The sequence below is a fragment of the Branchiostoma floridae genome, unplaced genomic scaffold (genome assembly GCF_000003815.2).
Source record: "Branchiostoma floridae strain S238N-H82 unplaced genomic scaffold, Bfl_VNyyK Sc7u5tJ_1560, whole genome shotgun sequence".
Classification (NCBI taxonomy): domain Eukaryota; kingdom Metazoa; phylum Chordata; class Leptocardii; order Amphioxiformes; family Branchiostomatidae; genus Branchiostoma; species Branchiostoma floridae.
Genome location: NW_023365758.1, coordinates 426,679 through 438,724, shown reverse-complemented (window position 1 = coordinate 438,724; position 12,046 = coordinate 426,679). Strand labels below are relative to the sequence as shown.

The 12,046-nt window shown below is 43.6% G+C and overlaps 3 protein-coding genes across 3 annotated transcripts; all 3 read left to right on the top strand.

Moving 5' to 3' along the window:
* Positions 1–711: 711 nt before the first annotated feature.
* On the top strand, positions 712–2,863 carry LOC118408210 (zinc finger protein 615-like). The gene is made up of 2 exons (XM_035808851.1): positions 712–825; positions 1,245–2,863. Exon 2 carries the CDS (start codon positions 1,247–1,249, stop codon positions 2,648–2,650), a length of 1,404 nt encoding a protein of 467 aa, XP_035664744.1. The 5' UTR covers positions 712–825; positions 1,245–1,246; the 3' UTR covers positions 2,651–2,863.
* A 2,694-nt stretch (positions 2,864–5,557) lies between these two features.
* Positions 5,558–7,668, top strand: LOC118408222 (gastrula zinc finger protein XlCGF57.1-like). Its single transcript, XM_035808870.1, has 2 exons — positions 5,558–5,719; positions 6,266–7,668. The coding sequence occupies exon 2, from the start codon at positions 6,268–6,270 to the stop codon at positions 7,462–7,464; it is 1,197 nt and encodes a 398-aa protein (XP_035664763.1). The 5' UTR covers positions 5,558–5,719; positions 6,266–6,267; the 3' UTR covers positions 7,465–7,668.
* Positions 7,669–10,144: 2,476 nt separating this feature from the next.
* Positions 10,145–11,707, top strand: LOC118408239 (zinc finger protein 239-like). The gene has a single exon (XM_035808897.1). The coding sequence runs from the start codon at positions 10,165–10,167 to the stop codon at positions 10,942–10,944; it is 780 nt and encodes a 259-aa protein (XP_035664790.1). The 5' UTR covers positions 10,145–10,164; the 3' UTR covers positions 10,945–11,707.
* Positions 11,708–12,046: the final 339 nt, after the last annotated feature.

Genomic DNA, 12,046 nt, shown 5'->3' with positions numbered 1-12,046 from the left:
CAATCCCTGGTGAGGTGCGATAACCACCGAATAAACCACCGAGTGAGCGTAGCGAACGAGGTGGTTATCGCACCTGACCAGGGATTATCTCACCATATACACCTCGGGCCGGGGCATTAACCCTTTATTATGTGTCTTTGGTGGAGCAAATTAGCTGGGAGCCGTGACGTCATCTGATGGACTCCCTCACTGCCGAGCAATCACTGCCTACTGGAGTAACATACATTTGATTGGCTCATAGCTCTTAAAAAGAAAAAAATAATTCTTAAACAAAACTCGGCATATCGAAATGACACAAATTTCTATCGAATTCACTATGCGAAAATATACTCCAGGGGTACTTGACTGTTAGTACACCACTGGCAAGGCATGGGGAACCCTAAAATGAAATAAAGTCCACTTTTCGACCAAGGCATACAACATGGAATTGGTGAGGCACAAAAAGTAATCAATATCGCAGCGACTATACTTTAGGTCATGCTGTTTATTTCTCAGGAGATATTTGCGATATGCGACTATATACTAGTGCATAATTCTGTCATACGGTTCCTATCGGTAAAAAAATACCGGCTCGGTAAAAAATCCTAACCACTACTATCCCACGACCCTACTTCTGCTTCGAGAATACGTAAGTAGACACGACACAGTTCGATAAAACTGACACTTTGTTGCACTTAGTAGTGGATAATCAGGTAGATCAACTTTGACCTTTAAACTCCAATCTGCGTGTCCGCCATCTTGATTTGTTGGAGGATCGCATTCCTTTCCAGTTTGACGGAATTTTCACAATTCAACACCTCAGCATTCAAGCAAGATCAACAATCGGTAGGTAAGAACCTTGTTAACTATTGTTCTACCCTGGGTGTGCTAATTTGTTCTAAAGTACTACATAAACAGCGGCTTCTTTCTTGGGAAAACAGTAACCGATTATTATGAGGGAGGGGGGCATTACTAGTCGTTTGTAGTAGCCATTAGTCTGTGTGTGGGTGTGCGTGCATGCGTGCGTGCTGCTTATTTTTACAAAGTTCACAAACACCAGGAATATGAACTTATGAAGCACATATACAAAAAAAATGTTGTATAGGTCATTCGCGTCAATGTTTTGTTCTCGAGACTATTTTCAACTTTGGGGCCAAAATCTCGCGTGCTGTATTATATCTGTACGATTGCTCCAGGACACCAAGCCCAAGGTAATAGATAATAGAATGATTTTTATCGTTCAATTTTGAATTTTTTCCCCTTAGAAATGGACCAGACAAGCAGCGAGACTGCTATGGACGACCATCCAGTTGTACACCCTGGAGACGAGACAAGCAGCAGCGAGGCATTAGACACGGGAAGACAGCAGAGCGAGGAAGGGCACATTCCATGTGAGGAAACGTGCGGAGAAGAATCCGACCATCCTCCAGCACAAGGTGGAACAGAGCAGACGGGCAGGCTTGCGGTGAAACCTACTGTTGATAAACCTTTTGCGTGTACTGAATGTGACTATAGGGCAACCACAAGGGCTAGGCTATCCATACACACTCGGAGGCATACTGGAGAGAAACCCTATAAATGTGACCAGTGCGAATATTCTGCTGCACATAAGCGTTCTCTAGACATCCACCTCGCTAATCACACCGGAGAAAAGCCATATATGTGTGGACAGTGTGGATACTCGACTAATAACAGGTCCCGCTTATCCGAACATATGAGAACACATACAGGTGTGAAACCTTATAAATGTGACCATTGTGACTATTCTACCGCACAAAAAAGCAATTTGGACACACACTTGGTCAAACACACCGGAGAAAAACCATACATCTGCAAAGAGTGTGGGTTCATGACGGCTGACAGGTCTTCCTTAACCAGACATATGAGAAGACATACAGGCGAGAAACCTTACAAGTGTGACCAGTGCGACTATTCTGCTGCACAGAAATTTGCTTTGGACCTTCACCTTACTAAGCACACTAAGCAAACTGACGCCAAACCGTTCATTTGTGGAAAGTGCGGATACAGGACGAATGTCGTCTCTTCCTTAACCGTACACATGAGAACACATACAGGCGAAAGGCCCTACAAATGTGACCAATGTGATTTTGCCGCTGTAGCGAAAAGCGATTTAAACCGACACATGGCTACACACACCGATGTAAAACCCTTCATGTGTGGAGAGTGCAGTTACAGAACTGCTACCAAGTACCAACTATCTCAGCATACGAGAAGGCATACAGGTGAGAAACTCTACAAATGCGACCAATGTGATTATTCGGCTGTAGCGAAATGCAGACTGGACAAACACAAGGCTAAGCACACCGGTGAGAAACCCTTCATGTGTGGTGAGTGTGGGTACAAGACAGCTGACAGGTCCTGCCTAACTCGACATATGAAAACACATGCAGTCGAGAAACCCTACAAATGTGACCAATGCAGCTATTCTGCTACAGGGAAAAGCTATTTGACCAAACACATGGCTAGACACACTGGTCTAAAATCCCTCATATGTGAGGAGTGTGGATACAAAGCTCCTCGTAGGTATTGTCTAACCGTACATATGAGAAGACACACAGGCGAGAAACCTTATAAATGTGACCAGTGCGATTATTCTGCTGCACATCAAAGTAATTTGCGCCGACACATGGTCAAACACACTTCTAAGTGATACAGTTAACAAGATTCGGACACAGGCAACAAAATACGACTGCATCAAAGAACTGCATTTATATATTTATTGTATGTGTTACAACTTATAGACGAAGTGATTATCAATAGTCATCATCATTAGATAAGACTATTTATTCATTTATTTCAACTTCCTCATTTTTGTAAACAAAAAATGACTTGGAAAACAAAAAAATGACTTGGATTACATAATTACATAGCTCTGACTCAAGCTAGGGGGCCGAAGACTGAGTCTGGAATAAGGCAACCTCCACTTAAAGCCTTCATGGACGACTTAACAGTGACTACAGAGAGCGTGATTAGCGCGAGACACATGCTCAAGAGTCTTAGCAAGGCAGCCAGCTGGGCTAGAATGAAATTCAAAGCCAAGAAGTGTAGAAAGTTGGTGTTGGGGAAAGGAAAGGTGTGCGACAGGGTGCAGCTTGAAGTGCAAGGGGAGAGAGTCCCAAATATTGCAGACCAGCCAATTAAGAGCCTAGGCAAGAAGTTTGATGCAACGCTAGGCGACAAGAACAACGTCAAGGATTTTAAACTGCTCGTGCGAGAAGGGCTGAAAGCTATAGAAAATAGTGATCTACCAGGAAGATATAAAGTCTGGTGCTACCAGTATGGTTTGCTCCCAAGAACTGTATGGCCAATGTCTATGTACAATATCCCCCTTACAGTGGTGGAGGAAGTAGAGAGAGCGGTGAGCAGGCACCTGAGGAAGTGGTTAGGGGTACCGCCAGGCCTGACAAGTGTAGGCCTTTACAGCAAGTCAGCAAAACTGCAGCTGCCATTATCATCGATGGAGGAGGAGTTTAAGGTGACAAAGGCGAGAGCTCAGGTGATGCTCCAGCAGAGTAGAGATGAGAAAGTCAGCCAAGCGGGCATAGAGTTAAGATCAGAGAGAAAGTGGACAGCAACAGAAGCAGTTTCCGATGCAGCAAGTAGGCTGAGGCACAAAGATATTGTCGGAATCATAGCCCAGGGAAGGAGAGGGCTTGGAGCAGAGAGAGAAGGTAGTCAGACCTGGGGCAAAGCAGGCCCAAAGGAAAGGAGAGAGATGATCCAGAAAGAAGTTAGACAGCGGGAGGAAGAACTTCGGAGAGCTCGAGCCGTAGGACAGGGTGTCCAAGGGGCATGGACAAAGTGGGAAGGAGTACGAGAACGAAGGATAGCATGGAAGGAATTGTTCAGAGAGCCCCTAAAGACCACATTTCTATTAAAATCTGTTTATGACCTCCTACCAACAGCTGTCAACTTGAAGAGATTGGGGAAGAGAGACGAAGACAGATGTGTGCTCTGCGGAAAGAAAGGAAATTTAAGTCACATCTTGTCAAGCTGCCAGGTGGCGTTGAGCAGAGGGAGATACACATGGCGCCACAACCAAGTGTTAAAAGTCACCAGACAAGTAAGATGTTCCAAATTTGTCCTCACAATAATGCATTTCCGGTAAGACGGATCCACGGAATTTGATCTAGATGGCTGAGCAATGGCCACTGAGATATACTAGCCTATATACATGTACTAGCACTTAAAGCGCTATATGAAGAGTCAAAAGAACTCTTCAAGCAGAGAGATTAGTTCATATTAATTCCATTTAGAGGTTGCAATGCAAGCAAACGAACAAGCAAACAGACAAAAACCGTGGGACCGTGTGGCACAGTGGTATTGTGTTCGGCCCGTGACCGTGAGGTTGCGGGTTCGAATCCAGCTGCGTGTCACCGATCTTGTGCCCTTGGGAAAGACACTTTACACGACTTTCCTCACTTTAGTAGTAGTCCACTGTGTCCTGCTGCTGCAGGTGAAAATGAGTGCCTAGTTTCGGCTAGGGCCGTCCCTTGGATAGGACGTTAAATGGAGGTCCCGTGTCTGTGGAGAGCCATACCCCAGGCACGTTTAAAGAACCCGCCACACGGTGCGGTGTGAGTGGTTCAAAACCTACAGTATCTTGGCCGCACCTGGGGCAATTACTGTCGTATTGAGGTCACCTGAGTGGCGCCGAATGGCAGCTAGCTCCAGACCCTTGCGATTAAGCCCCGCCCATTGTAAGCACCTCGCAATTCAGCCCCTGGCTGCAAAGAGTTAGTAGTCGGCCAATCCTATCCAATCCAAAACAAGAAAGCTTCTGAAAAAAGCTGGCCGGTGCGTATTTTGGAAAAAGCCTGGATGTTAAACAAAATCACACGAAAAAAGAGTTTTTAAACATCGAATTACTGAATTGGTCTTTCTTCTATTAAAAAACACTACATGAGATTTGTCTAACAAAGAAAAAAAAATTAGCAAGTGGAGTTCGAACCTACGATCTACGGAAGATAGGTATCTCTCGGTAGTTTTAAAGAACGCTTGCAGATAGATGTGCAAAAGTTAGGGGTAACGAGTCGTTCGGTGTAATATAACCAGCTGGTGCCGCGCCGCGTGCCTGCGAATCTGGTGTGTTACGCCGAACGGCGGTTATACCGGCTATATAGATACAGATACATACACATACATACAGATACATACAGATACAGGTATCGTGCTGTACACCGCTCGGCCACGCTGGCTCCGACGATTACGCAAAAGTCCTCATAGAAGGGCTATTTGCTTAAAGTGACCGATCCATGCATCCATGCATCCATTGAAAATGCATCCATTGAAAATGCATTCATTGAAAGACCCGCTTCTCCTGTCTCAAAGCCGGTGCTGACGCACCGGCAAAAAAACGAAAGGTAACACAACTTGAAAGTTCGTCTGTAATTTCCAACAGAAAAAAATTGAAATTACTCAAATTTTTGACAGAAGTCTTTTTGAAGAGATTAAAACTTACACAACCCAAGAACAGTTTCGATAGTGTTGTTTTAGAAGAGTAATACAGTTGATCGATATCATAGGTTAAAACATTATGGGTAATCAGGTTTATCAACTTTGACCTTAGACCTCCATGACTGAAGGGTCAGTTTCCGGTTCCGTGTGTCCGCCATTTTTATTTGACGGCGCATCACGCGGCGGCGACTCCTTTGTCTCCAGTTTGGCCGTTTTCGAGACAGTTAACACATAAGCAATTAATCAGCACTATTGACCGAAGGTAAGATATTTGTTCTTTTTTGTCCACTTTTCTTCTAAGGATTCCTTTGGTACTTATCAAACAGACGTTTCTTTTAATACTGGAAGTGGTGGTGATCGAAATCTAAGGGGAGGGGGGCATAACGACGTGACGTAGATGACTTGTAGCTATCGGCAAGGATGTGGCGATCGACATAACAATGCCACAGGTAGCTATCTGTTTGCATCGAATGATTCTGAAGCAGTTCTCGATATATAGGGGAGTGGTCTTGCTAAAGTATTAGTGGTTTGCTTCGGAGTAGAGTAGAGTAGAGAAGAGTTCAGGTGCGAATGTATACATTTATGTTGGTTATGTGGATGTGTGTTGTGTGCGTGTATGTGCCTGTATGTATGAGTGTGTGTGTGTGTGTCACTGTATGTGTGAGAGAGTGTGTGTATGAACAATTATATATTTATTCAATAATCAGTACTCTTATAGGACAACAAGGTCAAGATAGTGATAATTTGGCCCCCTGGGAGTGTCCGTCATATTCAGTTTTGGATGATACATTTATATTGTTGTTTTTAGACATGGCCGAGAGAAGCAGTGAGGTTGCAATGGACAACCAACCAACTGAACGCGCAGGAGACGAGACAAACAGCAGCGGGGAATTAGACACAGGAAGGCATCAAAACAAGCATGAGGACATTCCATGCGAGGAAACAAGCGGAGTACAATCTGACCATCCTCCCGCACAGGGTCTAACAGACCAGACGGACAGACATGCGGTGAAACGTGCTGTGGACAAACGATTAGAATGCGGGGAATGTGGCTACAGGACAGCCAAGAAGGATCACCTAATACAACATATAAGAAAACATACTGGCGAGAAACCATATAAATGTGACAGTTGCAACTTTTCTACTGCACAGAAGGGCAACTTAAACCGACATATGGCCAAACACACTGGCGAAAAGCCCTACATGTGTGGTGAGACCGGATGCCAGGCGACTGACAAGTCTCACCCATTGAAACATGTGATTCAACAGCCAGGTTTGAAACGTTATAAATGTGATCAGTGCGAATATTCTGCTGCATTGAAAGGCACTTTAGACAGACACAAGGCTAAACACACCGGAGAAAAACCCTACATGTGTGGGGAGTGCGGGTACAGGACGGCTAATAGGTCTTACTTGACCGTACACATGAGGTCGCATACAGGTGTGAAACCTTACAAATGTGACCAGTGCGACTATTCTGCTGCAAGGAAAAGCCAACTAGACCGACATGTGGCTAAACACACCGGAGAAAAACCCTTCATGTGTGAAGAATGCGGGTACAGGACGGCTGACAGGTCTCACCTATTCCAACATATGCGAAAACACACAGGCGAAAAACCATTCAAGTGTGACCAGTGCGACTATTCTACTCCAAAGAAAAGTGCTTTAGACCGACATATGGTTAACCACACGGGTGAAAAACCCTACATGTGTGGTGAGTGCGGGTTCAGGACGGCTGACAGGTCTTACCTATCTGAGCACATGCGAAGACATACAGGTGTAAAACCCTACAGATGTGACCAGTGTGATTATTCTACTGAAGGGAAGAGTAATCTAAACAGACACATGGCCAAACACACCGGAGAAAAACCCTACATGTGTGGAGAGTGCGGGTACAGGGCGGCTTACAAGCATCACCTATCCCGACATATGACAACACATACAGGTGTGAAGTCGGCTACAAATGTGACAAGTGCGACTAGTCTGCCGGACGGAAAAGCTATTTAAATCATCACCTGGTTAAACACTGTTGACAGTTGCCGATACGGGACGGTTGACAGGTCTGACCTGTATTAAAACACGTTAACATACTATAGGTGAAGACTCAAACCACAAATGCGATTATGCTTATATCAGGATGATCTACATGTGGAAAAATGAAATAAACGATGTGAGTAGAAGTTGAATGTAGTCATTGTGGTTTTATTAAAATATCACAGTCTTATATCGATAAATGTATTCTTCTTTGTCAGTGTCGCTAACGAAAGGTGCCGGCTGGCTGTCTGAAACGCCTGACCGTTTCCAAAATCATATCCAGTTGCTTGAGTAACTGCTTTTTGGCGTATATTACCTTGAAATAAGTCCCACTGGGCCTTTTCCGACGGACTAACCGAGTCTTCACCATATTGTATCCATTCCTAGTCTTTGTGGTTCTGAGATAAGTTTGGGGGATGCTAATTAGTTCTCCTTAGAGTTTTCAATTAATACATAATTCATTAGTCTCCAAGCAGACCCTGCGGTGCCTAAAGAGATAGTATCAAAGCTGGCCAATGAGTATAGCCGGCCAAAGGGAGTCAAACGGGCACCTGGTGCCACTATACTTAGTCCCTTGCCAGCTTTGATACTATTTCTAAGGCACCGTAGGGTCTGCTTGGAGACTAATAATCCATATCTCTGCATCCTTTTGAATTTCATAGCAGATCGGCGCAAAGAAGTAATCTTGTTCAAAATAGAAATATAAAAAAAAATGTACGACAAAAACAATATATTGCTATCCATACTGCAGTATGGATTGACATATGATAAACTAAATATTCCAACTTATAAATAAGGGAAGACAGCGGATACTGGATAGAGATTTACTGGAAGTTTAGTTGTCAGCAAGTACTCGGGTAAATCTCTTTGTTTTCTTTTTGTCTTGGGCCCTGTTCATACATGGATTCGCAAATCCGGATTCACCCAGTCTGGAGGTGGATTCGAGGGATCGGGATTAATCCCCCTCTGAGAAATCGGATTCTGAACGATCGTACCAGGATTAGTGAATCGGGATTTGCAAGTTAGGAGGTGAATTCAGTGGATCGGGATTATTCCCCACTAGGAGTAATCCGGATCGGGTTTATTCCCCCTTGGTGTTATCCGGATCAACATAAATCCCCCAGGAGTAATCCGGATCGGGATTAATCCTCCCTATGAGTAATCCGAATTTGGATCGACCAGACCAGGATTCGTAGCTGTTATGGACGAACTGTCAACTGTACACCCTCGCGGCGAGAGAAGCAGTTGCGAGAAATTAGAGACGGAAGGCAACAAAACAAGAAAGGAGGCATTCCATAAGTTACAAAGCCGCTTCTAAATTCCCGTGATGTTCATGCCTACCATCTATGTGCACAAAATGGATATAAAGGTCCACAACATAAATTGGCAGTTATTAAATCAAATAATTCTTTCGGACTTTTATTTAATCCTAACCATCCTAGCTAGCACACTTGGGAGTCCTTACTGCGTGACGTCACGACCCGATAATTTGTCTTACCAAAGAATACATCGTAGACAAATTGTTGTTTTCAGAAAATACCAGCTTTTTTCGTGAATGGTATACCTACAATAAAGTTAACTCAACTCACAGACACTTTGTTGGAAGTGTGGTGTAATCAGGTATTTTAACTTTGACCTTCGACCTGCACAGATGAGCGTGACCGCCATTTTGATTTGTCGGAGCACCACCTTTCTTTGTCGCCATTTTTACGTCAATTCAACACCTCAGGGATCAAGCAACACCGTCACCGGGTAGGTAAGACATGTGTGAACTGCCTTTTGTACCCTGGGTCTGTTAATTCAGTCATAAGTACTTCAGAAACAGCGGTTTGTGTACTTGGAAAATAGTGGCCGATTTGTGAGGGGGAGGGGGGCATTAGTACCCATCGTTATGCATTTTTGTGTAAACTAGCTGTGGTAATATCGACAACGAGTGACAATGCCGCGGTTTGATAATTTTTGTATTCATCAATTCTGAAGCATTTGCGTTTTGGGGTCGTGGATACGGGTCTTCGTCAATTGTTTATGGCGATTTCATTTGTGTCGCATGTGTATCCTTTATGCATTGTGTGTGTGTGTGTGTGTGTGTGTGTGTGTGTGTGCTTCTAAAAGTTCTATGTGTTGTGTTTATGTGTGTACGTGGGTGGGTGGATGCAGCTATGTATTATATGTGTTGTGTGTGTGCGTGTGTCGTGTGTGTTGGTGTATGTATGTATGTGTGTGTGTGTGTGTGTGTGTGGCAGCCACTGTGTGTGTGTGTGTGTGTGTGTGTTTGCGTGTCTGCAAATTTATGCGATGCTGCACGCCAGACATTTGCGACCAGTATGGCACAAATTTGGACAGCAACCGTCTAATAGGATTTCCCAGTATAGTTATATTCATGGATTAAGTTCTTTTGACGTCATCAAGTCGGTTAAACGCACCATGTACAAGAGGATGAGTGAGTGAGTGATATTAATTTTGAGTTCATTTCTAACAGTTTACTTGCGAAACCCATGCAAATGAATGGGCTGAGACCTCAGGTGGGGTGTCAGGTGATATGGGATACACTTATATTTACTATACTGTAATCCACAAATGGGGAGATGAGGGGAATATGGATATAATAGGAATGTTTCGTATTCTTCAATTTCGGATGATTCATAGTATTTCTCTTTATTGCTGCTTCTAGCAATGAATGAGAGGGACAGTGAGGTTGCTATGGACGACCAGCCAACTGTACACCCTGGCGACGACGCAAGCAACAGCGAGAAATTAGATACGGGAGGGCAGCAGAACAAGGAAGAGGACATTCTATGCGAGGAAACGTGCGGAGTAACATCTGACCATCCTCCCGCACCGGGTCAAACAGAGAAGACGGACGAGCTTACGGTGAAACGTACCGTTGATAAACTCTACGCGTGTACGGAATGTGGCTTCAGTACAACCTCAAAATCTGGCATGTTACGACACGCAAAAAAATATACTGATAAGAAATCTAATAGCTGTGACCAGTTCGACTGTTCTGCTGGATTTAAAGACGATTTAGATGGACACATGGCTAAAAGTACCAGCGAAAAACCCTACATGTGTGGGAATTGTGACTACAGGACAGCTGACAGGTCTCACCTATCCCGGCACATGAGTAGACATACAGGTGAGAAACCTTATAAATGTGACCAGTGCGACTTTTCTGCTGCACAGAAAGGAAATTTAGACCGTCACATGGCTACACATACTGGAGACAAACCCTTCATGTGTGGAGAATGTGGATACAGAACTGCTTGCAGGTCTAACTTATCTCAACATATTACAACACATAGTGGCGACAAACCTTTCATGTGTGGAGAGTGCGGATACAGGACTACTACCAAGTCTCACTTGTCCAGACATATGAGAACACATACAGGTTTGAAACCTTATAAATGTGACCAGTGCCAATATTCTGCTGCATTTAAAGGCAATGTGGACTGACACAAGGTTATAAAACACACAGGAGAAAAACCGTACATGTGTGGTGAGTGCGGATGCAGGACGGCGAGCAGGTCATCCTTAACCGTACACATGAGAACACATACAGGCGTGAAACCCTATAAATGTGACCAGTGCGACTATTCTGCTACAAAGAAAATCTATCTAACCAAACACTTGACCGAGCACGCTTCGTAGCGATACAGTTGACAAGTGCAGACACAGGACGATTGAAAAATCTAACGTATCCAGATTTCGCACAAAATACAGGTGAAGACTATTAAGTCAAATGTGATGAGTGCGTTTTTTTTTCTGTTTCATAGAAATGTAGCTAAAAAGTACACCGGTCGGAAAAGCCGTAGTTTATAAATACACCAATCCTACATGTGCGGGGATTGCGGATTCATCGGGATGAAACTTTTGTCTAGTCGCATTACTATAAAAACGTCTATCAGCATTGTCGATGTACTCCTCGTTGTGGGATAAACCACGTCATTTTTGTTCAGGCCAATGGCGAAGTAAACGCCCGTTGTATGAATATCTAATAAGCTAGACCTTGTGCATACTGTATGCTTTAACATGATAGAAACATTCTGTATTATATGCATGCCAATAAGCGCTTACACTTACTTATTTTGGAAAATCATGTCCAGTTGCTTAAGTAACTGCTTTTTTGCGTATCTTATCACCTTGTTGTCTAACCTTCATTGACATATCAAACTGTATGTTATTTCTGCAATAAATCTTTGCTTATAGGTATCCAAATGCCGACTTAACACCATGTCATTGGCTTTTTACTTTATTTCTTTGTTACATTCTAAGCGAATCGTTGATAGATTATATTCTTTATCTATCATTTATAGCGTACTTTTATCATTATAGCCTTCTGATAATTTGCATCACAAAAATAAAGAGCCAACTGATGGTCCAACCCAACTTTACTTTCCTTGCTGGTTAGTCATCTATGAGGGTTCATTCATAGTTAGGATAAACCTGTTCTCCAACTAAATCTCAGTTGCATATCAATTCATTGCTAGATTATAATAACTGCTTTCCAACAGATCTCCCCAGTGTCACTGACGAAAGACATCGGATGGTGTCTGAA